The 27,382-nt window shown below is 43.5% G+C and overlaps 2 protein-coding genes across 6 annotated transcripts in view; one reads left to right on the top strand and one right to left on the bottom strand.

Moving 5' to 3' along the window:
* Nucleotides 1–12,173, top strand: part of camta1a (calmodulin binding transcription activator 1a) — a 372,700-nt gene extending 360,527 nt beyond the window's left edge. Inside the window, exons 16-25 of one of the 5 annotated variants that reach the window (XM_085782882.1) lie at nucleotides 243–591; nucleotides 1,365–1,840; nucleotides 3,286–3,464; nucleotides 4,501–4,744; nucleotides 5,688–5,759; nucleotides 6,664–6,684; nucleotides 6,813–7,012; nucleotides 7,748–7,822; nucleotides 8,209–8,239; nucleotides 10,283–12,173. In XM_085782882.1, coding sequence (XP_085639008.1) covers nucleotides 243–591; nucleotides 1,365–1,840; nucleotides 3,286–3,464; nucleotides 4,501–4,744; nucleotides 5,688–5,759; nucleotides 6,664–6,684; nucleotides 6,813–7,012; nucleotides 7,748–7,822; nucleotides 8,209–8,239; nucleotides 10,283–10,315 — 1,680 coding nt within the window. In that variant the 3' untranslated portion in view covers nucleotides 10,316–12,173. The remainder of the gene's footprint in view (nucleotides 1–242; nucleotides 592–1,364; nucleotides 1,841–3,285; nucleotides 3,465–4,500; nucleotides 4,745–5,687; nucleotides 5,760–6,663; nucleotides 6,685–6,812; nucleotides 7,013–7,747; nucleotides 7,823–8,208; nucleotides 8,240–10,282) is intronic. The other 4 variants (XM_085782880.1, XM_085782879.1, XM_085782878.1 and 1 more) reach the window with 4 other exon arrangements.
* A 4,141-nt stretch (nucleotides 12,174–16,314) lies between these two features.
* Nucleotides 16,315–18,515, bottom strand: LOC146985122 (urotensin-2-like). The gene is made up of 4 exons (XM_085783163.1): nucleotides 18,282–18,515; nucleotides 17,885–18,010; nucleotides 16,596–16,639; nucleotides 16,315–16,489 (listed from the first exon to the last, which is right to left on the bottom strand). Exons 1-4 carry the CDS (start codon nucleotides 18,385–18,387, stop codon nucleotides 16,376–16,378), a joined length of 390 nt encoding a protein of 129 aa, XP_085639289.1. The 5' UTR covers nucleotides 18,388–18,515; the 3' UTR covers nucleotides 16,315–16,375.
* Between the last annotated feature and the right edge of the window lie 8,867 nt (nucleotides 18,516–27,382).

Below are 27,382 nucleotides of genomic sequence, written 5' to 3'. Positions count from 1 at the left end.
CGCTCACACGCGTGAACATGAGAGTGCAATACCGGACTGTTGAGGCTGTAAAAATGCCCTAAATGACGTAATTTCAAGTTTGTGTCGGGCGTTATTGACTCTCATATAAGGATTTCGTTGGACTACGAACCCCCCTCCCAGTTCTACAGATGCACTTTGAGGAATAGAAAACTACTCCGGAGCATTTTTTTGGGGGGGTGAACTATTCCTTTAATGTCTCTGCCCATCTGTTCTCCATCCAGATGTGGGCGTGTGCGCTGGGTCACCTGGAGGCGGCGGTGGTCCTGTACAAATGGGACCGGCGCGCCCTGGCCATCCCAGATTCCCTGGGCCGCTTGCCCCTGTCCATCGCCCGCTCCCGTGGCCACACCAAACTCGCCGAATGTCTGGAGCAGCTGCAGAGGGAGGAGCAGCAGCCGCCGGTCACTCTGCCGCCCACGACCCGCATGTCCTTCTCCCCCGGCCCCGACGCCCCCACCACAGACAGCTGGATGGTCAGCTGGGCCAACGACACCGTAGTCGCACCGAGCGGCAAGAAAGGAGGTCCGGCCACCACGACAACCACATCCACCACCACCAGCCTCAACCCAGGTCAGTGCAGTTCTGTTTGTGTATGTCACTTAAAGGAGAATTCCGGTCATTTTTGACCCCTAAATCGTTTTCCTGATGTTTCACCCAGTGTTGGGGGGAGCAAAAAAACGCGACTAAAATTGATGCAGGCAAAACGGAGTTACACCTTGGCTACCCGGCTCTAGGGATAGCCACAACGCTAACCTATGGGGGCAATTCTTTCAAGCACAACAAACACTCAGAAAACAATTAAATATCTATGGTACATGACTCGAATAAATGGTAGAGCACTGCAGTGGTAATGTCCAAAATATCTCTGATCTTTTATTTTTATAAAGAAATCATCACAACAAGGAAAAAGTGTTTGTTTCTGTGGCGGGAAGAGCAGGTGCTCTGCGATCGGATAGTAATGTCTTTCCAGGATGTTTCAGAGTTCGGCTATCTGAGGTGATGACTACATGCAAAAACACAAAGTTTATACTGTTTATAATGAGTTCAGTGGTGTCTCTAAGGATTCCAGTCATGTACCATTTGATTGTTTTCTGAGTGTTTGTTGTGGTTGAAAGAATTGCCCCCATAGGTTAGCGTTGTCGCTATCCCTAGCGCCGGGTAGCCATGGTGTAACTCTGCTTTGCCTGCATCAATTTTAGTAGCGTTTTTTGCTCCCCCCAACACTGGGTGACCATCAGGACAACGATTTACAGGGGTCAAAAATGACCGGAATTCTCCTTTAAATTTGGAAGAAAAGTAAGAGTATTATGCATCTAAATGTTATATTTTCTGTTTCATTGCAGACTTGAGAAGGCCCAGATCAGAGCCCTCCAACTACTACAGCAGCGAGGGCCAGAGAGACCTCCCACTCGCTAAAAAACATAAACCCAACCCCGAACTCTTTCAGACTCGGCCCGACAAGGCCATGTCTGTTCCTCTGAGCCTGGAGCAGCAACAGCTCCACAAGCTGTCCTCTAGCCCCAAGAGCCTGTCCTCAGAAGGCCTCAGCTCAGAGAAGGGCCTGTCTACGGGAGGCAGCACGGGGACCGCCAGATGGACCTCGAGAGAGAGTTTCTCCGGCAGCGGTTTGGGAAGGAAGACGCTGGGGGTCAGCGGAGGCAGCAGCCTGGGGAAGGAGAAACTGGTCAACCGGTTGCGTCAGCGGGAACAGCTCGGCATGCTCGTGATGGCGGACAGAGAGATGGCCGACGCCGAGCTGCTGACCTATCGGGACGATCTGGAGAACCAGGACTGTCTCACGCAGATGGACGACCTGCAGGTGATCTAAAACAAAACAGCTGTCCACTCAGTCAGCTTAACGCGTCGGACCTGGCACCAGCGCTGCCAAAAGAACTCATTTATCCCAGAAAATTTAGCTACAGAGAGCTTAAAGGAATAGTTCACCAAAAAATAAATGAAATCCAGTCATTATTGACTCACCTTCATGCTGATGAATACTCCGGAGTAGTTTTTTATTCCTCAAAGTGCATCTGGAGACCCAGATGGCTGGTTCGTAGTCCAACGAAAACTTTATATGAGAGTAATAGGGCCCGACACAAAAACGTCCATAAAACTACACAAAAACCTTGTAATATTCCTCCACACTGCTCGTCCACTGCAATCCAAGTGTCCTGAAGGGATATAGTCCAGAGTTTATTGGAAACGACTTCATTTAGGACATTTTTACAGCCTAAACTTTTGTGTGTCGCTCGGCCACTCAGCAGGATGTAAATACCGATTTGTCCCAATTGCGAGTTTTCGTGAATTTTGTCTGCTGCAGCTTCGGTAGTGCAAGCCGGTGCACACATGAATCGCGTGAATGTGAGAGCGCACCCCAGGCTAATTCAATACAGTACTGTTTAGGCTGTAAAAATGTCCTAAATGATGTTGTTTCGAATAAACTCTGGACTATATCCCTTCAGGACACTTGGATTGCAGCGGACGAGCAGTGTGGAGGAATATTACAAGGTTTTTGTGTAGTTTTATGGACCTTTTTGTGTCAGGCCCTATTGACTCTCATATAAGGATTTCGTTGGACTACAAACCCCCCTCCCGGGTCCCGGATACACTTTGAGGAATAAAAAACTACTCCGGAGTATTCATCAGCATGAGTCAATAATGACTGAATTTCATTTTTTGGTGAACTATTCCTTTAAGACGAAATCGGTTGTATCCATTTTAAATCACTGTTTTATATGAAAGTTGGTGAAAAAATAAAAAACTAAAACAACATAAAATACACTTAACATTCACAGTATGTGTACTGTTAGAAGGAGGATGTCATATGCCTGTTTCAGTGGCACCACTTCAGTGGCCTGAGAGCCGGAGCGCCAGTGAAGGCAGCATGCTGAGATGACATTTAAATTGGACATAACAGTACCACGCCACCTCTTTTATGTCCGCCCTTTGCATCGGGTGGGCGATACACACCAGGCTAATTTGGCACTCTCTTAATGACCATCATTGCATAATAAACTCTCTCTATTGATCTACTTCCATAGCCAAGGGATTGTTCCAGCCATCCATCTCAGTCTAACGGCTCCTCCAACCAATAAAGTGCTGGATTAGAACTTTTAGCCCACAACAATATCACTCTCATCATTATACACCCCGTCCATTCACATTACATCTGACGTTTTCTGTCATAAACCGAAGCAATTAAACCTGCACCTCCAGACTGTGTGCGCGCCATTCTGAATTTCGTTGTCTGTCTCATTAAAACAGGTAAACATGATGACTTTGGCAGAGCACATCATTGAAGCGACGCCAGAGAGGATAAAGAGGGAGAACTTCACCGCCACAGACTCTGTGCCCTTGGACACATCAGGGGTCAGTAACACCATGAACTGGCTGGCCAACTACTTGGGAGACGTGGAACAGCTGCCGAGCATCATACACCTACGGTAAGGAGCGCCAACAGACAGGCGAACAGCAGATGTGGCAATACAGCGCCATGAAAAAGCATTTGCCTCCTTCCTGATTTCTTAGTTTTTTGCATATTTGTCACATTTAAAGCCCCAGTGTGTAACTTATTTGTCTTTTTATTAGCAAAAATCAAATATTGCTTTCATAAATATGTATTTCACTGAAGTGGAATCACACCCTCATACAAATGAAAGCTTTCTCGTACCTTAGAATGAGTTGTTACAAGTCGTTACAAATGCTTAAGTGGGCGATGCACCGAACCGAGGCGGCCATGTTGCATTGCCATTTTTTACGTTCAGTGGCAGCGTGACCGTAGGTAACCACGGAAACTCAGCGGAGCTGTCGGCTCGGGGAGAAAGTTTTCCACGTAGCGCCTGTTAAAACTGTCACCACTGTGTAGTGTGAGGAAGGACGGAGGCACTGGTGTTGCATTCAGGTGCAGTCAGGCAGACGGCCGTCGGCAAACCAACCGGATGTCATTTTACTCCACGAGAGAAAGACGGTAAAACGTGGGTCAGATAAACAATACCACATCACCATGACAACATATTGTCATGCCTGTATTGTTTTTCCTCGTGCTGGCGGACCACTTGTTTACATAGACGCTTGTTTATCCTGTTACATACAGCGTCTGTTGTCTGTCTGATGTCTGCCCGATTTTACGTGAATGCAACATCAAGAACACGTTCCAATGTGCAACCGCACCGCTAGATGGGGGGAATTCCTACATATTATACCTTTAAAGAAAGGCAGTATCTTATCTTGTAGAAGTTTATAATATATTCTTGGCTTTACATTGTTGTGTTGTCCAAAAAGGTTTGTTAAAATGGTGAAAAGCACATCTGTATGTGTGGTGCATTCATTTCCAATTCAAGGACAAGTCTTAGGGTGAAGTAAGTAGATGTAGTGTGAGCTTATGTAATCACCACCAGCAGCTTTTTCTACAATGAAAATAAAAGAAGTCTGACAAAGAAGTGAACACGTCCGCGTCTGTCATCCTCTCCCCCCCCTCAGATCTCTTTATAACGAACCCCTCACCCCATCATCCAACCCCAGCCTCAGTCCCGGCGGGTCTCCGCTGAGAGAGGCGCCCCTGGAGAGGTCTACGCTCCCGTCACCGGCCGACTGGAGCGAGTTCATCAACGCCTCCAACAGCAAAGTGGAGCGAGACCTGGCCCAGCTGACTCTGTCAGACCCAGAGCAGCGAGAGCTGTATGAGGCCGCCCGCCTCGTCCAAACTGCCTTCCGCAAGTACAAGGTACAGGCTCGCCCGGCGCTCGGGTGCCATTTGCTGTGTGTAAAGCAGCCTGCAGTGTCGAGACTGGAGAAATGTAATGGTCTTGTTTTGGGGGGATTTTCTGTGGGATTCATTTTTCATCTGTTTCCAAGTTATGGTTGTTTTAATTGAATTGTTTTGCAGTTAAGTTTCATGTTTTTGACACGGTCTCATGAACATGTTTCCTCTCTCTGGAGATGTATGGGTTTTCTAAATCACGATTGATATTATTCACGATTTTCTGTCTCTCTTGTTTTCTGTCTCACTCTCTTGTTTCTCTGCTCATAAAAACACACGGCAACATAAACAGAGATATTCATTCAGAGATGTCCCTGTGGTTTCAGCATGGGATGGTGGCTTGAGCAGAGCATGGCCTTGCTTAGAGGAACGATGCATTGTCCCCTTATCCCCCCGCTCCAATTAGACACGATTAAGTCTATGCGCTCCTCTCTCTCTTTCTCTTTCTCTTTCTCTCTCTCAGTTAGGTGTATGGAGCCTGCTACTGCCTGTTTCTAACTAGCTCTCCACACACCAGCCCTCTCCCCCCTCTCCCCCCACCCCGCCCCTGCCCGATCCCATTCCTCTACTTGCTTCCCTACCTTCCCCTCCTCCAGCTACACGAGTGTTCATATGACCAACTTCTCGCTGTTGTTTACAGTCATCTGTTGTGCCAGCTGATACTGAGGTGGACCTGTGGCTCTCTGTCTGCTCCACAGTTCACCTCCTCCTCCTCCTCTTCCTCCTCCTCTTCCTCACCGGTCCACCAGCGTGTGGATTCATTCCAGGGTGGCGTTCATATGTGCGCGCCCCCAAACCAAAGGAGATCCTCAGCGAGACTTGACTGACTGATCAACTAAATTTCCTTTGTGGCGAAATGCAGGTTCTACCGTGACCTCTGACCTCTCCCCACTCTACTCTCCAACAGGGACGGCCGCTCCGAGAACAACAGGAAGTAGCTGCTGCTGTTATTCAACGATGTTACAAGAAATACAAACAGGTAGGCACTGCTAAAATGAAAAGCGTTGACGCATTCCTGATGTGCAGTTAATGAACTAATTAGTGTGTGTTAGCCTACAGTTTTTTTCAGGAGGAGGGTTAATTAACCTCAATAGACCGAATTGCCTTGTTGTTTACAACTACTTCCGGGTAGAAAACCACCACGTAATTTGAATGAGAACAGTACCGAACGAGAGTTTAGCTATACTGTATATATCATGTTTTTCACGCCCTGTCACCGTTTAGATAAATCTGAAATGATTGAAGGAACACTAATATTTCTCTGTGTGTGTTTTGTGTTGCAATGTGTTGTATTTATTCAGTTTTGGGCGAATCACAGTGTCTAGAAAGCATCGGTGGCTCAGGGACAGCTAACAGTAGCTAAGCTAACGGCGGTAGCAAAGCTAACATCAGGACGGGGTCAGCTGTTAAAACCCTCCCGTTGTCGGAAACGACATGAAACTACTCCAGTTAGCTCAGTCATGTTGTAACTAAGATATCCGCTGGAAAAAATAATATTTTTTCATGGGCTGTTAATTGAGTTACTGAGTTATTAAAGTTAAACAGCTAACGGTTAGCCCTGCTAATCTATGATAACAATGACTGATTACAAAAATGCACACAGAAATAGTAATCCAAGTAGTAGTATCCATAGTAGTCCAAGCATTGTTTTTTATAAACTTTACAAACATCATATTAGTCTAAATGGCGATATAGTGACATGAAAAATGAGCCTATATATAGCGAAACTCTCGTCCGTCATTATTGTTCTCATGCTGGTTTTCTACCCGGAAGTAGTTGTAAACAACAAGGCGATTCGTTCTATAGTCTCCATCAGTATTTTTAAACCCAACACAGCTTTAGCGCTTCATTCACAATCTTTCCCCTTTTTTTCTGTTTGCAAGCTAACATGGATAGCCTTGAAGGTAAAAACTGAATTCATTGCCAAGCTTCAGATTTGCAGTCCATCTCTACAGCGTGAAAGCCACAGAAACTATTCTATCAGATATCACACAAGCGTGACGTATCGTTCCTTTTGTTCTGGTATCAACAGTATGCACTTTATAAGAAGATGACGCAGGCCGCCATCCTTATCCAGAGTAAATTTCGCAGCTATCACGAACAGAAGAAGTTCCAGCAGAGCAGAAGGGCGGCCGTGCTCATTCAGCAATACTACCGCAGCTACAAGGAGTTTGGCAGGCTGAAGCCCCACCACCGCGGGGCAGCTGCAGCCCTGGTGCAGCACAAACTGAGGTTAGGATACACAGCTACGTGTTTAAAGGGAAAGTTCCAACATTTTGGCAAATTGGCCCATTGCCATAATCCCTATAGTTTTAGCAGTAGGTTCGTTACCTTTAATTGTTGGCGCAAGCTATTTTTAGAACGACGGAGCAGAGCCGCGAGCTGCTCAGAGCTACGCTATGGAGGCTAATGGGATTTCTTGGTTTCCCTCATCAAACGCATCAAATACACAATCCAACAACTCCAAAATGATCTGGTGGACAAGTTGTGACCTGCACAATCACCACGCTATGAGATAATCAGAGTTGTTTTCTTGCTAAAGAAACCGCACCCGACGGGAACACCAGCTGTTTTGCAAGAATTTACCTCTAAAACAACTCTGTCTGGTAACGTTCTGTTATTATCTCATAGCGTGGTGAATGTGCAGGTCACAACTTGTCCACCAGAGCGTTTTGGAGTTGTTGGATTGTGTATTTGATGAGTTTGATGAGGGAAACCAAGAAATCCCATGAGCCTCCGTAGCGTAGCTCTGAGCAGCTCATGGCTCTGCTCCGCCGTTCTAAAAATATCTTGCACCGACAATTAAAGGTAACGAACCTACTGCTATGACTACAGGGATTATGGTAACGGGCCAATTTTCCAAAATATTGAACTATCCCTTTAAGGTCAAATACTTGGATATGCTACTATTACTGATGAGATGAGCAGAGCGTGACGCTGTCTGTCTGCCTGCCTGGTGTTTTACAGAGGTAGTTTGCTCACAAAGAGGCAGGACCAGGCTGCCAGGAAGATCATGAGGTTCCTACGTCGCTGTCGCCACAGGTAGACCCTCTAACACACACACTGACTAACACACACACACACACACACACACATAGACATGAAATTTTACATAAACAACACCTCAATTTCTGGTTCACGGTCTAAAACAAAAACATCCCATTGAGCTAATCGGTAACTTCCACTGATGTCATGATTTTGTCCTTTCTCTCTTTATTCGGTGTGATGATGTGTTTGATGTTGATGGGGAAATAAAAAAAATTGGGTGGTTAGAAATGTCTCCAACACCTAAGCTCCACCTTCCTCCCTCCTCCTCCTCCTCCTCCCCCCTCACTGTATTTGGCCCCCCCACCTGTCCTCGCCCCCTCCCTCACAGTGCCTACTGTGTGCTAATAGCTGTCTGGTATTGTTTTGCTGTTTATGCCAAGCCCCTTGATGGACCATAGACTGTTCAAGCGGGTGAGTGCAGCCTCAGCAACTCAGTTCGTGCCTCTCTCTTTCTCACTCTTACTCTCTCTCTCCCTCTTCTGTTTATTCTGTATGTCTCTCTCTCTCTTCCTCTTATCTCCTGATCTGTCTTTCACTCTAACTCTTTAATAATACAATTATCTCCTCCTGAGGTCTCGGCCTTCGCATTCTCTTCTTCCTTCTTTCCTTCCCTTTCTTCTCTGATTTTCTCTTTCACACACTCTCTCTCTCTCTTTCTCTCTGTTTCTCTCTTCTCTCCCACCCCTCCACCCACCCTGCCTCCTTCTCCATCACTGTTGCTTGATGCCTGCTTGCATGAAGGCTGCCAACTGGAGCCACAGGTGGACTGAGAAGCTCAGATTTAGAGCAGAAACCTCTATCTCAAACTAACAAAATGCTTATGAATGACAATATCACTGCAACACTTAACAGGCACTTCTCTGACTCTCTTTATCTCTGTCTTTCTCTCCTTGGAAATTTTGTTTTATGATAGTTTTGTTTTTTGGTTTTTTTTAAAGTTCATTTTGGTTTTGTGTGGTTATGCAGATAGCCAGTTTGAGAGAACGGGAGGCTTCTTTCTCGATCATGTTTTTATTCTGCTATTCTGCATGTCAAGTGGTGACAACTATGGGCCTTGCTCTTCTACCTTCAGGCATGCTATGGGCCTGCTGTTTCTCAAGTAGTTGTCTGTCTGTCTGACTGGCTGTGTGTCCTGTTTCTAGCCACTCAACAGACTGAGAGGGGAACCTATTCCGTCCTTAAATCCTATACCGACTTAAAAAAAAAAAACTGTGTCCGAAAAGTGTTTGAATGGAATCTGCCCATTGGTTCATCAAAAACAAAAACAAATTAACTAACTAAAAGCACAAAAAAGAAACAGCTGAATGGGGGAAAGCTATGAACACCGTATACATATATATAGCATGTTTGATGAAATTGAACCTCCTTGCTGTTGACATTCATGTTAAGTGTTTTTTTTTACGATGTCCCTTATCTGTTGTGCACTGTCCTTAATTAACCAGGGGAACCATGTTTGTTTTTGTTTTGTTTTTAGAGCAGGTGAGGTTGTCGCTGTTTAATGGCCACACTGTGATAATAAGTTAGGAAGCTGTGATAGCATATAGGTCACAGCAAAATAACACAAACAATAGGTTCCATGCCTCGTCTGCCTCTCTTCACTACATAAATGTTGCAGTATTTACCCTGAGTGGGGCTAAATCCACAACATGGCAGTATAGTTGATATGTTCAAGTTCAGTCTTAGGGTAAAGAGTGTTGTCTAACCGGCTTGACCGCTTTCTGTTCACACACTGGAGACACTTGGCTCCTCTGTGAACCCGCACCAGCTTCTGGTGGCTATTCAAGTATTCAGTGACTTGACTTTGAAAGTCATGAAAACCATTTGCTTTTTTACTCCCACGTCTTGTCTGACCTCTTAGTTAATACGAGGAAGCGACCTCTACCTTGACCATAAACATTTAATGATTCAGTCTTTTTTATTATCACTAACTAGATCTAAAAATGCACAAGGACGGTTCTGCAATGCTTTTTCATCTTGTCATAATTGGAGGTCGTCACTTTAGCGTCACGTGGCGGCTGCTTCTTTCAGGGCCGAGTATCATTTTGAAATGGCTTATATAAGTTTAGAAAAAAGAGTAATTATAATAATTATAACTTCATTACCATATTGTTTTGAACATTTCAATTTAAATGTATTACATGATGAGGTTTCTTCTACTTTTTTGTCATAGAAGTGCAGAAATGTAATAAATTAATATAGTAATGACCCTGTATTTGTGCTGTAATTATCCCCCTTTTCATTCAAGTGAGAGTTCAGCTCGATCCTCCTGACCAACGCTTCCTTTCACAGAGCGGCCGTCGCTCCTGACGATCCGGGCCGACGTGTTTGATATTGTTCTGATAATAGTTCTGGCTCGGCAGTGTGTGACGCTGTTCGGCCTCTTGTGTGTGTGTCTTCTTCACCGAGTCATGGCTGCTGCATTCACGGACACCTTGTCTCTGTCTGTGTTTCCAGGGTGAAAGAATTGAAAAGGGCCAGGGAACATGAGACCCCTCAGAAGAGCCCCCTCGCGATGTGACATCACTCTCCTGACTCCTCTTTTCTTTTTTGTTTGTATCCGAGACATTTTACAAGAGAAATGGGAAAAAAAAAACATCAATGCAAGCACTGCAATTATTACTACTTCTGCAGTGTTACTGGTTCAACTACTATTACATGTACAACAGCATTTTTTCACATATCTATTCTTTCCACTGACTTGATTTTGTTCGGAGAGTGGCAACTTCTACGGGATTATAAACTCTTAAAAAGGGGGTTGGGGTGGGTGCAGAACATTTGCTTCATGGCATTTTTTGCACTTTTTCATGGATTGCTTTGTCTTTTTTGGATATGAAAAAGGTTTTTTCGGACGATCAAGGAAGCGAACGCAGGACACGTGCGAGGAGGTCTGTCCCGCGTGAGGACCTGAAGAGACGTACATTAAGGCTGCTGCAGAAGAAAAAGGGGGAGACGGTGCAGAAAAGAAAAAACTCTGGGGCTCTAATTGTATTTCATAATTTTTTAAGTGACCAATCAATTCATTTGAAGAAGGATTTTTTTTTGTTTTTTAACCAAATATATTGCTATAACCACACGCCCACTTCTAATCCACTGCTGTAGATGATATAGGATATTCAGTTTAGCTTCAGAGCTCGTCCTGTCCCACTGTGCTCTACCCCACCAGTCTGCCCACACGGGTGGAGCTACAAATGAATGTAGTCCGGGGTTTTAAACATGCAGATGCAGTTGGGGGATGAAATATTTCTTTTCTTTTTTTGGTTGCCATTTCTTAAAGAGAAAAAAAAGAAAACCCAATGCTTTATCGTATAATATATTGCCACTTTATTACTTGAATTTGTTCCATACTGTCCAATGTATTTGTTCCATCAAGTCTAATGTATTGATGATCTGTATCTTCAGACTCTATGTTGTTGAATCCTGCCAAGAAAAAATGCATGACTTCTTGGCAAGAAAAGTCTTTGCTTGTGTGCTTATGGTCTAATCTTTCAGCCTTTCCCTATGATTTTTCTTTTTGTTTCCACCTCCGTGGTGCACATCCCCATCCTCTCCTCCATAGGTTCTACCATCTCAGTAATGAAGCTACCCCTGTATTGTCCTGTTTTGTTTTGTTTGGTTGATGTTTTTTTTTGCTTTTTGTTTCAGTTTGCCTTGATTGCTCCTCTGAATCCTAAAAACAAGGGAAAAAGAACTTGCCTATTTTGTGTTGTAATGGTTCTGGTCATGCAGGTTATTACTGTTTTTTTTAAACGAACTTCAGAGCCTGTGAAGGCTTTTGAGGGGAAGATCACATACATTGCCTTGACGTCTTAGAGATTCTTTGAGGGGTCCCTAAGCTTGTCCCAAAATAGGGGTTTGACAAATCCATATTTTTGACAATTGAGCGATTTCTGTATATAAAGAAGGCTGAAAGTACGTAGGAAAAAACATTTACCCAAAGGGGATTGTATTTTAGAAATATATTATTTTATTCATTAAAAATGGGTCAAAAACAGGTACGAGACAAAAACAGAATATTTGTATAGTTTTGTTTGAATGCCTAAGAAGAATGGTTGTATTGTTTGTATATAGTGTAAATACCTGGGATAAAAATGAGCTATGTGCATGAAAAGTATGAACAGAGTCAAAAAGGGAAAAAAACAACAAAAGCAGTAGTGGCTATGCTCTGTAAAATTAAAACTATTTCACTATTAGAGTATTTTATTTTATTTTGATCGTTCTTGAGAAGAACATTTTGCTAAAGCATGATATTATTGCAATATGAAAAAGTTGAAAAAAAATTACTGTATTTAGAGTTAGGAGAAGTCTGCAAAGTTATCTTAAAACAAGTACGGTTATGTTTACTTTTTTTTGGTTTGTTTTTTATTTATTTTATTTTATTTCTTTTGGGCTACCAAGAATCTTTTGCCAATGGTGCCAAGGTATGTGAATGCTATATAGCTTAAGAAGAGAATTAAGTTAATTTTTTGCAGAACAGATAATCATACAGTGAAATACACACTAGCACTAAAGACCATAAGATCACAACTGGCAGAGGATCGCTACTAGATCAATAAGGTACACAAAGTTAGCAGAGGGAGTCATATATATTGAAGCAGAAAGCATTTAAGAGTCTCTCATGTCTCCACCATTCCCACAGGTTACTGCTGCATTTCTACCATCGCTGAATACACCATATACACCGAAGTTTGACTTTTATTTTATGTTTTTTTGTTGTCATTGCAAACGGAATGTGATGATGTGCTGTACCGAGGTATCTTTGTCTGATCTTTAAAGATTGTAAACGGCAGCCTTGCCCACGGTGTCCCCGATAAAAGCAATCGTAACGTTATGTTATGTTATCTTATGTTATGTTATGGGCTCTGTCATTGGAAACAGATTGGATTCACCTCTCTCAATGTTTGCACCAAGCACTGATTTATCAACCCTGCCCAGATTTCTCCTGAATGAACAAAACAAAACTCCTTGATCAAGGCTGCCAGGGGGTCTAAAAACTGGAAAAGAACAAAATAATATGTCTGGAAACATGTGTACTGTAGCATACACTGTGCACGACTTTCTTGGATTTCTTGGTCAAGCAGCTGAAAACACTTTTACAAAAACAGTCAAAGGTGCTAAAACGATTCTGTACGGCGGCTGAGAGTTGTCGCTCAACCTGGACGCATGCAGGGTCAGTGAGCCAAAATGACTGTAATGCACTGGTGCCATTTATAATTGCGAGGCAGAGGGATGTGTCTTGTGTATATAGAAGTAATGATTGGGCTGTAGGAACAATCTGACAGAGAGAGAGAGGGGGAGGGAGGGAGGGAGGGAGGGAGGGAACGAGGGAACACGCTGGAGCTGCTGGTCTATGTAGAGGTGCCTGCCCGATTACTGTCCAATACTTAGATTATATTCCTATACCAGAACTCGCAGGAAGTGTTTTCTGTATCCAGGTAAATGACATGTGATTATTCAGCCAAGTGCCACTGATGAAAAACTTGAGTTGTGTTTTATTGAAGTGTCGTCATGTTTGTTAAATGATCATTAGGCTCATTAGGTTGTTTTTTCCTTGAATGACTGGTTGTTTTTGTTTTTTTCCACTCATCTGATATGTATTTTTTTATTTACTGAGTGTTTATGTAGAAAGTGCCTATTCATATACCTGGTAAACGCCAAGCTAATGTCAGAATGCAAACAAACAATGTACCTGAGGCTGAGGAGAAAGTTGGAGAGGACATGGTCACACACACACAGACAAACACTAACACACATCCAGTGCTGTATCTTCTACATGAACACACAAGCACTCGCACATACTGGACACACATAACGACAAACTATCATCACCGTCACCTTACACTCACCAAAGCCACTATATGATATTCCCTGTTCACAGCACAGTATCAGAGCAGCACTCCAGCTTGTCGACATGCTTTGTTTTTATTTTACTTTTACTTTTTCTGTTTTGTACTGAGACAGCTTGTTAAAATCTTCACTTTTTTTTTTTTTAGAAATGCCACTACTGGGGTTTGTTGCCTTGCATTCATCCTCAAGTCTTGTGGTTTCGAATGCATAGCCAATGCAATGTTTGTGGCGGCAAAAAAGGAGAAGGATTTATTATGCTTGCATGGGTAAAAATAGTTAACAGGGTGACACAACTGCACCTAAAGCATGCTTATTTTTCCTAGAATCGATAGTCAGATAGACTTGTTAAAAAAGTACTGTTCTGTAAAAACGATGAACGTTGGTTTTTGACGAGTCACAGAACTCAGAAAGACAGAGGGCATGTGACCGGAAGACAAAAATTGAGCCGACGATCAATACTCAGTAGCTGCTGCTGACGTTTTCATGGCGAAGCATGAGGACAGGATTCTTTTTTAAAGAGCAAGCTCTAACTTTTTAGACCTTTTTTTTTTTCCTCTCTTTTAGTTTTCGATTCATTTTTTAGATTTGATCAGTGTGCTCCCAACTTCAAATAGGAATAAACGGACAAGGTTGGAGGCCATTGTGACAGTATATATAATATATATATATATATAGAGAAAGCAAGTATTAGCTAAGTGACACACGATATACACAACACAGACACATGCACAAGACACCGCACAGCACACATGCAGATATGTCAAGGTGTCAGTTTCACTTGTAACACTGAAGCGGTGAAGGCAGCGTTGCTCTTCTCCGGGCTTTTTTTCGAGGGACGTGGTTTAACCTCCCTTCTGTAATTTTTTTACTCAGGGTGCCAAAAAAAAAAAAAAAAAAATGGGGAGGAGGAAACAGAGCAGGACACGTGATTCACAGCAGAAGAAGACACTGAAATTTTAAAAAGACAAAAATCTTTCAGTAATGTTTTTTTTCTGGTAAAAAGAATCTAGGCCAGACAGGTTCACCACTTGCGATACTGAAGCTCTTTTTAAAAATGAGTGAATATGAAATATAATCCATTTCCTCTCAGTATCGCTGAGCATCACCGTCACCAGTGGAGCCCTGGAAGAAAGTCCTGTTATATATATAGCCTATATATATATATAAATATATATATAGCTCATTAAGATAAATGATTTGACGTTCTCTCACAGAAGCCTGTCAAATCATAGTATAATTCTGGCCGGTTCTTTAGGCCTTTAATTTATCTAAGTGACAAAGTGTAGAGGGTATTTAAGATTAAGAGTGTAATTATATGAGAAGTTCACCTGCAAATCTTGTTTTACTGCCATTTATGAATGGGATGACAGGTTAGCTGATAGGCTCTCTGCATTAGTATACAGTATTATCAAGATGTTCTGTGAACTGACCTGGGAATCTGCCTTTCCTCCTCTTCTTTTTCCCCCCCTCCAAGCACCCACCCAAAAACCGGAGAAAGGTAGGCACATCAGGACAACAGAACAGAAACAGTTTTACAACATATTCCACTTGTGGACACAGAGCAATAAAGAACTATTTTGTGGAGACCTATAGACCTAGTGAAGTTTAAAAATGATTGGACACATGTAGTCGACTTTACTCTTATGCAAATGCCAGTATTGCAAGACAAAGCATTCAGTAGTTTATGGACAGCAATTATATGGCACCCTTTACTGAACTGCACGTTTTCATCAATTCCAAACCGAGAAGAAGAAAAAAAACCGGCCCTGCTTTGATAGAAAGTCACGGGTCCTCGACACTTTGCATGTGAACTAGTGTTAGATCTATTTTCCTCTCCTCTATAGCTGTCTTTCTCTCTGTCTTTCCCTGTTATGTGACCCAACTTTTCTCCACTCCCGACCCTTCCCACCCTCCCCACCCCCCTGCCCTTCAAAGTTTCATCTCCTCTTGGTTCTCCTAATGTGTTTTTGCTTTCCTCCTCCTCCTTTTTCTTCTCCCCCCCCTCCCCCCTCTCTTGTTTGTAAGTTTTATTTTTGTAATTGTGCATGTACAAGCGTCACTGACTCGATGGATATGTAAAAAAAAAAAAAAAATTTAAAAAAGAGAACAAAAAAAGAGATTTCAGCTGCTGAAGCCATGCAAAACGTTTTGAATTGCCCTTAAAATATGGAAGATGTTTTCTGAATGCTTTATATTCTTTCTGCTGTAAAATAATAAAAAAAGGAAAAAATGAAGAAAACTCGAGAACCAAGTTTGCAACGTCTTTTTGTTTCCTCTTTTACTTTGAAGAAAAAGGTGAACCTGTGGTTTGTTCCTCATCAAGAAAAGACATCAGCAGATGCAGTTTTTATAATATAGCTTTTATTTCTCTTCAGCATACAGTGCCATATAACCTTTGACTTTTACATTTAGAAGACATTTGGTCATACTTCAGTCAGATGAGGACTTTTAAAAAATGTTTGTACACCAATAAACATAAAGGAAATCTTAATAAATCATCTTAAAAAGTCCCCAAGCAACATGTTTCAATCACACCTGTGAGTACATGCACTAGGCATGCATATGCTCACATAGCATGGTGTGGATTTTATCTGCATGGACTTATGTGAGTGCAAGATAAGGGATTTTATGTTTGTTTTGTTTTTTGTTTGTTTTAGTGCAAGCCCTGTCTCTTGTGTGGAGCATTAACGCCTGTTGTCAGTTTTATACACAGTACTTCCAGAAGCACTCAGAATTCCCCGCTCTCTTCCTGAACTGCTTCCTGATGCCGAACACATGGCCGAATGGATTTAGGAGACTTTGTTTCTCCAGTAGGAGCTGAAAGAGAAGATGAAGTGAAGTGGGAGAGACAAACATGTTTACATGCACTCTGCAGCTTAACTTGTCTTTGCTGTGTTAGTTGTAACATTTGTAGGAAACCCACCTCTCTGCTCAGCCCCCTGGGAAGCAGGCCTGTTGTTCTGACGCCTGGGAGGAAATACAGAATTAAGGTTTAAAGGCTGGATGTGAATAGTTCAATATATACAAAAAAAGGCTTCATGCAAGCAGGGCCGTTGCTAGGAATTCTGTGCCCCCTGAAAGAATACTAAAGTGGGCCCCTGCCCCCTGACTTTTCCACTTTTTTTTTCTTAGACTACGCATGTATTATCATGTTTTATTAAAGGGATACGCCAAAAAAAATTTCTTTGTGTTTTGCCTCACTCCCGAGTCCATGACAAGCAGATAGACACCATCCTTTCGACTGTGCGTGCAGTAACAAAGGAGATACGGGCAGAGCTGGCGCACCGCTAATTAGCTTAGCTCAAACACTGGAAGTGCATAGGTAGCGTTAGCCTGCCTCCACCTAAAGTCATCAGAGAAACTCTTCAGCAACTCTAAACGGAAACCGGCGGGCCGATCTTCGCCTCAGAGCTCACAAAACCCTCCGGTAAGGCATCTTGAGCGGTCAAATGCCGGTAACGGGACAAGATCGGTCAAAACGGAGGGTTCAAGCAAAGACGGTTTATTTTGGTTCAAGCTAGCTACATCGAGGGTAGGTTAGCTTCCTATTTCAAAGTAAAAGCACAAATTCTATCGTCATGGTTTTCCCTATGTAAAGGGCAACGGGTGTTTTATTTTGTGAAAGTAACCGGAAGTGCATTGGTCACAACGGCTAGCTTGAGTAGCGCCAAATTCGTCCGAACAAAATTGTAAACAGCTGGTATTTAGACAAATTAACGACACACTACTGATCTAAACGGCTACTTTCTCACCTAAAAATGTTTGAAATGTTGATAAAGTGATATATTTAAAGAGTTTAGAGCTAAAATGAAATCAGCTTCTGACTGCTGATTCGGCTCGGGTAGGAGGCAGGCTAACACTACCTTTACACTACCAGCATTTGAGCTAAGCTAATTAGCGGTGCGCCAGCTCTGCCCATATCTCCCTTGTTACTGCACGCACAGTCAAAAGGATGGTGTCTATCTGCTGGTCATGGACTCGGGAGTGAGGCAAGACACGGAAAAAAAAATGTTGGCGTATCCCTTTAACTTTGTTTTGATGCTAATGCAGCATTACTGAGTATTAGTCAGGGTTTTATGCAGAATAATCCAGTCATTAGACTACTGGGGTATTTTGTGGGCCCTACTGGGCGCTGGGCCCCTGGAATTATCATCACCTTTCTCCCCTATACAACGGCCCTGCATGCAAGTGCGAAGTGCACATGTTTCTCACCATCTCTGTTGATCTCCCCAGACATGAGAGTGGAGTATCTGAGACCAGCACCGTCCTGAGGAACGAAGGTTTGCTCTGACAGAGGCAGATCATCCAGAACGTTGACTCCTCGATCCTCCACTGACACTGAGGAGGACAACCCAACACAACGCACACACAACTGGTAACAAAACTGTTGTTGTTTTTTTTTAAATCTGCATTATTAGGTTATTTATGCTGAATAGTAAACAGAGTCACGACGGGTCATCATAAGTATCAACACTGACACTTTAATAACTTAAAAGGCTAAAAGGGCATTGAGCATCAAAAATTAATCAAGTTTTGATATTAAAAATGCGGATCAAAGTGCTGCTTCAGGAAATAACAGTTATAATGGAGAGGTTTCTTTCCCACTTACCAGGTCCTGGGTAGGGCATCTCTGCAGAGTCTGTGATGGGGTGGGCCAGCACTGGGCCGGACGCCACGAGCAGGAAGGCCCAGGACAGGAGGTGGTTACACTTCATCTCTGCAGGTCGAGTGCTGCTGCTGCTGCTGCTGGAGGCGGCTCTGGTTCTTATGGAGGTTCTCAGGTGGAGAGACTTGTACTTGCTCTGCTGGTCCAAACTGGGTTATATACTTCCAGCTGCAGCCTACCCCCACCCACCCCCCCAGTATGCCACATAGCTGTCACACGCACACACACAAACACTTTTAGCAGCAGCGTCCACACAGCATCATCCCATCTAACTGTCTTAAATCAACAGGAACTCACAGGTGAATTATAGGCTCAATAAAAAGACAAGTGCCGTGGCCCCTGCTTCAAGGGCACAGTCATGTTTTACCATCTTCGGCTTGATTGACTGTTTTTACTGACTTTGTAAATGGGATCAACGCAGGTGTTTCCAGCAGCAGCGGCCCATGGGGGAGCAGGTGGATGGACTGTGCAGCCAGATGACTGATGTTTTTATGCCACCACTTCATTTAACTCTTGAGCCCCAAAACCTGCACAGTTTGGAGCTGCATATACTGTATGTAAAGCAGTAAGAATCTCACAACAGAAAAAGATAAATACTTATACAGAATACTCAGAATAGCAGCTCTGAAGCAAATAACAAGAAATTGGCAAAAATCCATCCATCCACCTTCTTTTAATAACTGTAAATGAACTGTAAATAATATTTTGGAAATGGAAAAAATTACATATAGAATCAGAAATCAAGAACCAGAATGTCTGAAAAGATGGAATAAAATAGCCTATATATATTTCACTACAAATTGCATACATTTTGTAGGAATGCTCCAATGGCTAAAAAGGATGTGTATTGGAACATGAACCAACGACTTGTGCAATCCTGCAATAAAGTATAAAAAAAAGCAGTAAGAATCCCTAATTGCTCACACAAAGGTTCAGCGGAAACACCGAAAATGTTCACGGCCTGGTCGTCTTTAATGCCGCCTGACATTTGGAGGCAGCAGAGAATTTTCGATGGGTCACTGAGTCAGGTTGATTCATGCACATTATTTAGACGCCCTGTTCTGGTAAAGATGTTAACATTTGTGCGTTCACTTCTTCGTAGTCATGCAATAAAACTCTCACTTTATGAGTGTGTCCGGCATCGGTGGACAGAGTCACACGGCCTCTCCTTATTGGTCGGGAGGACCGAGGAACAGGTGGAGTCAGGCTATTTACAAAGTCACATTGTGCGTCTCTGTATGCAATTTGTATATTTATTAGGAGCGTGACGTCAGTGTTGGGTCTCTTGTATGATAATGAGTGTCAGCCAGGCGACAGTGACATTTAATTTTATAGTGAGAAGGCCAGACACTCCATTAAGTGATGCTGTATATCATGAAAAGCTATTAAGATTTATACTCTGTATTAGCCAAGGCCCCTGCTGCCAATCCCAGCTTATTCCAGACTCTAAAATAAATGTTGTCTCTTCTTCCGTACCTGAGGTTTATCCTGCCTGTATAAGGGGGCTCTGCTTTACAATTCATGAGGAATCCAGAGTTTCTTCCAAGGCAACAAACGTGAACACACACGCTGCAGTTTCTTCAGATTCATAACGCATAATGTGAGACAGTGTGTGTGGCTGATTGAAAACAGCTGAAAACTTTAAATGCAGCATCTATCATGGTGTAATATGTAGAGTGGTAATAACAGGCATAATAATTATTCAACCATTAACACAATTTAGCTGCTGGAAACAAAATTCAATTTCTTGAAGTAATAAACTACGCATTGGTCTATATTGTGCATTAGAAAAAAACTATGTATTTGTTTACTTTACCTGAAGTTTAATGGATGACAGCTGGTTTTAGTTGCTAAATACAGATGGAAACACATATATTGCACTAAATAGCAAAAAAAATCATGACAAACAGTCCCTTTTGCAGTGTAGAGCAGTGGTTCTCAAACTTTTTTACATCAAGGACCCCTAAATTGACACAAACTAGACCATGGACCCCCATTGGACAAAATTTTAAGGCAAACACCAGAAATACACAAATATTTGTTCTGAGACTGAAGAATGTTACTTTTTTAGTCAATGTACGTTAAACTGGCCAGTGGACCTAAACTGGTACAATTTCTCCAAAAACTTTGAACATTTCTAGAAAAGTGTTTCTCAAAAAAGAGTCATTTTTCACACACACACACACACACACACACACACACACACACACACACACACACACACACACACACACACACACACACACACACAAAAATGTTTTTAAAAATTCTAGAAGAAACTGGTAAGATTAAAAAAATCCAAGAAAAACACTTTAAAATTTCTAGAAAAAACTGGGGACCCCCTTCAACCCTCTCAAGGACCCCTGGGGGTCCCTGGACATCACTTTGAGTACCACTGTGTTGAGTACTGTTGCTTGAACATGTGTGTGTGGCCAAATTGTTACCTGGTGGGATCTGACCTGGTGGGTGGTGTAAAAAAAATGGAAAATGTCAAAACTGTAGTTATTAGACAAATGTACTGAGGTGAAAAGAAAAGTATTTTCCCTTTTAAATGAACCTGAGTAAGTGCAAGAATGAATGATGTCTTACAGATAAGGACACATGGGCTCATATGACAGTGTCAGCTGTGACAGAGAAGAGAGTCCTACCTGTGCAAAGAGAGACGATGGCACACACTATTTTTATTCTGTGTAAAATGCACATTAAAGTTAACCTGGAACATAAGACTCCAGCTGTTTGAAGAGTTAACGTTAAAACCATCTAGTGAAAAAATTAAATCCTCTGTGTTGCTCAGGGAAATACAAAAAAGGGAACTCTGCACTGAAACGACCCATTTGATTCAAGTAACTACAAATGCTAAAGCCTTGTGTTATAGCCCCAGCTGAGCTATAGAGGTCATTTTAATAACACTAAGGCTGTGAAGTTTGTCCCTCGTTGCTTGCATTAGAAACACATTAGCGTGGCAAAACTGCTTCAATATACACACAACCACATGAGTATTGTTTTAATCTTGGCTTATACAGAGAGTGTATAGCTACAATAGAAACACCCTTCACCAGTGGAGCAGCCCCATTATTCACACGGTACAGTTTCATATTGACCTTGACTTCGCATTAACGCTGACTCGCTTGAGTTTAAAAATAGTAAATAGTTTACACCTTGTGACAGCCATTCATCCCAAAACCACACATCACACCCAACAAACAACCCTCATCGTCATTTACAGCTATGTGACCTGGCAGGTGTGTGTGTGACTCATTGCATTGACACACACGTCTCTGACATACATGCAGCCAGCAGAGGGCAATGTTGCAGTGCAGTCTGTCTGCAAAATTAGCTCCCCATGTAAATTTCTCCAGCGTGGCTCAGAGGAAAGGGAGAGAAAAAAAAATCCCCCCTCATCTTATCAGTCTTCAAAGGATCTCAGATTGACAGAGTGCAAATTGCATCTGCCATAAAACCTGCAGCCTTCAAAACCGAAAGGCAGCCTATTCTCATCAACGCTGACATTTCCAAGACGAGAGTTAAAAGCAGCGTATCATCCTGCTCGGAAATGAGAGATATTTGATATTATTTTGACATATATGAGCAAGAAAGTTTTTCCTTCCTATCTGAATTAATGAGTTAATCCCACTTCCACTTTTTATGTTATTTTATGTTTCACACATCAAACTGTTTAGATCCTTGTCTTGACCCATCAGTCAAATGATTTTTTTTATTTTTTATCTCACTATCTAATCCAGTGGTTCTCAACCGGGGGGGCGTGGACGCTCTCCCGGACGGGAGGGTGGGGGTCGGTAATTTCTCCCGCTAATCAGTGAAGGAAAAAAGTAAGATTGTGGGGGATATTTTTCGCACTATCTGGCAACCCTGGCCTGCCTGCCCGGTAACGTGACCGCATACTTTCCTACTACCGTACTCATACTAACTCTGATGTCATTTTGAGTATGCAAATGCGTACTAGTATGTGAGTTTGAGTCGGTTTGAGTAGGCCTATGCGAGAAGTTCCCGGATGGCCAGGACCAGAACCAGAACCAGGACCAGAACCAGAACCAGAACCAGGACCAGAACCAGAATCAGAACCAGAACCAGAACCAGAATCAGAACTTGAACCAGAACCAGAACCAGAACCAGAACCAGGACCAGAACCAGGACCAGGACCAGGACCAGAACCAGAACCAGAATCAGAACTTGAACCAGAACCAGAACCAGAACCAGGACCAGGACCAGGACCAGGACAAGAACCAGAACCAGGACCAGGACCAGGACCAGGACCAGGACCAGAACCAGAAACAGAACCAGGACCAGGACCAGAACCGAGGTGATCTGTCCAACCCGTCTGCAGGGACACACCGTTATTAACTTTTCACTTTTCACAGACCTATCTCCTATAGACCAATCTCGCTGCTCTGTTTCCCTTTTAAGATCTTGGAAAGGATGATCCATAGTCGCATTGAACCAGCTGTGGAACCACAGCTCCCAAGGGAGCAGGCTGGCTTCCGGCGGGGCAGGTCAACACCTTGAGGACAGCTTCCAGCTTCCAGGCCGAAGGAAAAGCTGGGGTAGTCTTACTGGACCTGACAGCCGCCTACAGTATGACACCGTCTGGCACCGTGGACTTCACCTCAAGCTGCTGAGGACCATCCCAGACTGACAAATGGTGAACTTCATCATGAAGATGCTGTCAAACCACAGCTTCATCCTACAGACCAGCAATGCAGCGCAGCAGACTTACTGTGCGTTCACACCAAAAGCTTCCAAAGCGTCAAAACGCCGGAAGTCAATTCATTTTCAATGAGAGCCCGGCGACAATGAGCGTCCAAAGCGTCAACAGGCGTCGCCGCACTTCCAAAGCGTCACCAGACGAGAAGTTGAGCCCTGGTTAACTTTAGGGTAATTAGCTATGACGCGGTTCGGCGACAACCGGTGGCAACCTGTCAGAATAGAGAGGTCCTTCGGCTGCCTGGGGTGCCTCTGCCAAGGTACTGCGTATCTCTACCCAAGCCCTCGTCTTCTCTGTAGCCGAGTACTGCGCCCCAGCCTGGAGCAGAAGCCCACAGTCCAAGAAGGTTGATGTGGTCACCAACAACGCCCTTCGTATTACAACAGGCCGCCTGAAACCCACCCCCGTGTTCTACCTGCCAGTCCTAGCGGGAATAGCCCCAGCCGGTTTACAGCGAGAGGCTGCCACCCTCGCCCTGGCAAGGAAAGCCCAGGAACACCACTGGCACATCCTGCACAACACCACGACTAGGACAGCGCCCCCATGCAGGCTCAAGTCCTGCCACTCTTACAACAGGACGGCACAAGCGATGCTCAGTTCTATCCCAGAGGAACTGTCTACAAAAGCATGGCTGGCAGCGGCCTGGAAGCGGGAGTGGGAGTCGACAGGACACACACACGCTCACACTAGTATATCCAGGACCCTAGAGATGGCATTAAAGCAGAAGTAAGCGATCCGGTCATTTTGGCTAACTTCTTGTCAGTCGATGGAGTTAGCAGTCCCTCGTCATGGATCTATTGGTCCTCGTCCCTACGTCACCACATTCACGCGCATCCCTTGGCTGCACACACAGCCCTTCATGCCGTTCTCTCTCCTCATTAGATAAAGGTTGTAGGATACAAGGAAGTATACAAGAAGCTTTCTCCTCGGCTTACAGCAGAGCAGAGTGACTGACAGACCCGTGTTCGGACCAAACACTCTATGTAAGTGATTGCTGTCGGAACTTCGGAAGATATAACTATTTAAGACTTATATTAACACAAACATTCTGCTCACTTCTGCTTTAAAGGAGAAGATCTACCCCGCAGGCAATGGAGCTTCTTGAACCGACTACATACAGGGGTCGGCTGTTTTAAATCCTCTATGAAGAAGTGGGGCCTAGTGGACAGCGCAGCATGTGAGTGCGGTGGTGAGCCTGAGCAGACTGCCGACCACATAATCGCCACCTGTCCCCTGCACAGACCACCATCAGAGGAAGGCCTCTTCGGAGTAGGACCAGAGACGAGGGCGTGGCTGCATGATACCGATCTGGACATATGATGACGATACACGAAAGAAGAAGAAGTGAAACGTGAAGAAAACCATCCTTACAGACACGGGAGCTTGCTAAGTAGCACCGGAAGTGAATACCTTATTAACAGAAACGTCATTTTAAGAGTTACTTACAGCTAGAGATAGTCGGGCTCACCTCTACGCACAGTCTGGGCTCTGGAACCCAACTCCTTGAGAGAGGCTGGACTCTCTTCCACTCTGGAGTTGCCCGCGGTGAGAGGCGGCGAGCTGGAGTGGGCTTGCTCATAGCCCCCCAGCTCAGCCGCCATGTGTTGGAGTTCTCCCCGCTGAACGAGAAAGACACTTCCCTGCGCCTTCGGGTCGGGGACAGGTCTCTCACTGTTGTTTGGGTCTACGGGTCGAACAGCAGTACAGATAAACGGTTCCGGGCATGAGGAGACCCTGAGGAAGACCCAGGACACGCTAGAGGGGGGGGGGGTCATTCCTATGTTCCCACAGCCCTATGTTTCCACAGCCTTATGTTCCCACATTTCTAACTTTTGTTGTCACTGAAAATTAGGCCCTATGTTCCCACAGCCCTTTGGTCCCACCATTGGTTGTGTTTAGGCAATGAAGAAAAGAGTTAGTTAAGTTTAGTAAAAAGACCAAGTAGAGGCTAGACAGGCCAGATAGATAGAGTCCAGATAGGTAGAGAGAGTCCAGTGGGAACATAGGGCCTAATTTTGAGGAAAATCTTAGAACTGTGGGAACATAGGGCTGTGGGAACATAAGACTGTGGGAACAGGCATGGACCCCTAGGGACTATGTCACTCGGTTGGCCCGCGAATGCCTTGGGATCCTCCTGGAAGAGCTGGAGGAAGAGTCTGGGGAGAGGGAAGTCGGGGTGTCTCTGCTCAGACTGTTGCCCCCGTGACCCGGACCCGGATAAGAGGAAGGAAATGGATGGATGGATGTTCACTAACTGAACAGTAGAGAGGACCATCAGAAGAACCAGAACCAGGACCAGGACCAGGACCAGAACCAGAACCTGGGCCAGAACCAGAACCAGAACCAGAACCAGGACCAGAACCAGAACCAGAACCAGAACCAGAACCAGGAGGGCTTTACAGCACCAGGAAGTTTTCCCTCTTTAGTATATTTATTGACAGTGTCATAAATGCAGTCTATAACAGTGTTGTGGAGTCCACTGCACTCATATTGTCAGTATAGACAAACCACATGTGCAGACAGAGATAATAATCCTACACAGTTATTTTTAATGGACTGGAAGTTTTGTACTGGTTCGGTGCTGCCTTCACTGACCGCCGGACATACTGCAGCTGCCTGTAGGCCTGTGTGATATCATTCATACCTGGGTAGATAATGGTGGTCGTTATCAGCTGAAGGTGAGAGGCTATACGTTTACTGTTTTGTTGTTATCTGCTAACACGCGTCTCATCGTGTCTTTAAGCTGCTTAGCCGCAGTCTCTGACCTTTTGCGCTGGGTCGGTTGATCTTTTACCGCGATTACCCACCGTCCTCACCAGCTGATCCTGTACTTAGTCAGGTACAAATATGACTTGACCCTAAACAAATTCTAACAAAAGGTTTCTCAGTTGTTTTTTATAGTATTAGATGTCCTTAATAACATACTAAAAGTTTACCAAAATTTGGCCACTAGAGAGGTGTTATTTTCAAGATGGCGTCCAAGATGGATAGGAAGCCTGAGGAGACACCACAGGTGAATAGGGTAAAATTTTTAACTAACAGATATCACCATGAAACTTCCCAAGTTTATCACTTACATTAAGACAAATATTTTTTGTATTACAAGTTTTGTCAAATTGTATGTTTAAATATGTAAATTAGGCAATATCTCATTAAATATGCGCTAATTTGCATATCCGAAATCTGAACAATGGATAAAAGCCACTTTCAAAATTCTTGTTTTATTTTGTTGACATACTAGAGTCAGAAGTTTTTACAGAGGGGATATTGGATATCTCTCTTTATCACTCTGTAAATGAGAAAATACTGTCACCAGCCCTAAAAATTCAAGTTGGTCGTGTTTTTAGGAGTAAAATGTTGTATAAATCAGGCTATGAATGATATATCAACAATCCCCTCTGTAAAAACCTTCAGAATATAGAAAGGGATCAAACTGGAAGGTTTGGTGTCTGTAAGTGCTGCTGAAGTGGAGATTTCGGGCTCTTATACAACATTTTACTCCTAAAAACACGACGATATTTGAATTTTTAGGGCTATAGTATTTTCTCATTTACAGAGTGATAAAGAGAGATATCCAATATCCCCTCTGTAAAAACTTCTGACTCTAGTATGTCAACAAAATAAAACAAGAATTTTGAAAGTGGCTTTTATCCATTGTTCAGATTTCGGTTATGCAAATTAGCGCATATTTAATGAGATATTGCCTAATTTACATATTTAAACATACAATTTGACAAAACTTGTAATACAAAAAATATTTGTCTTAATGTAAGTGATAAACTTGGGAAGTTTCATGGTGATATCTGTTAGTTAAAAATTTTACCCTATTCACCTGTGGTGTCTCCTCAGGCTTCCTATCCATCTTGGACGCCATCTTGAAAATAACACCTTTCTAGTGGTCAAATTTTGGTAAACTTTTAGTATGTTATTAAGGACATCTAATACTATAAAAAACAGCTGAGAAACCTTTTGTTAGAATTTTTTTAGGGTTAGGTGTTTTTTTTTCATATATGTACCCGCCTAACTCGGGTTTGAATGAAACACACGCCTAAAAAAAAGTAGACCCCTGTTTCTTCATATGTAGAATACGCTAGCTAAACCAGCCAGTAAAAACAAAACGGGAATTGTAGTTTTAATTCGCGTAGCCTACATCGTGACTCGTGGGTTAAACTTTGGGTAGTGTTTGTTCTGAGCTTTAAAGTGGGCACCTGAAGGCAGCAACCGCCGTTAACCGCCCCCACTGCAGCCGTTGCGAAGCGGAGCTGCTCTGTGTGTGGAAGAGAAGCCGCCGGAGCGACGCGGACTGTGGGCTGAAGTTTGT

This window comes from Trachurus japonicus, chromosome 7 (genome assembly GCF_045865225.1).
Source record: "Trachurus japonicus isolate A0001 chromosome 7, Traja_1.0".
NCBI classification, from domain to species: domain Eukaryota; kingdom Metazoa; phylum Chordata; class Actinopteri; order Carangiformes; family Carangidae; genus Trachurus; species Trachurus japonicus.
This window is presented reverse-complemented; position numbering and strand designations above follow the sequence as displayed.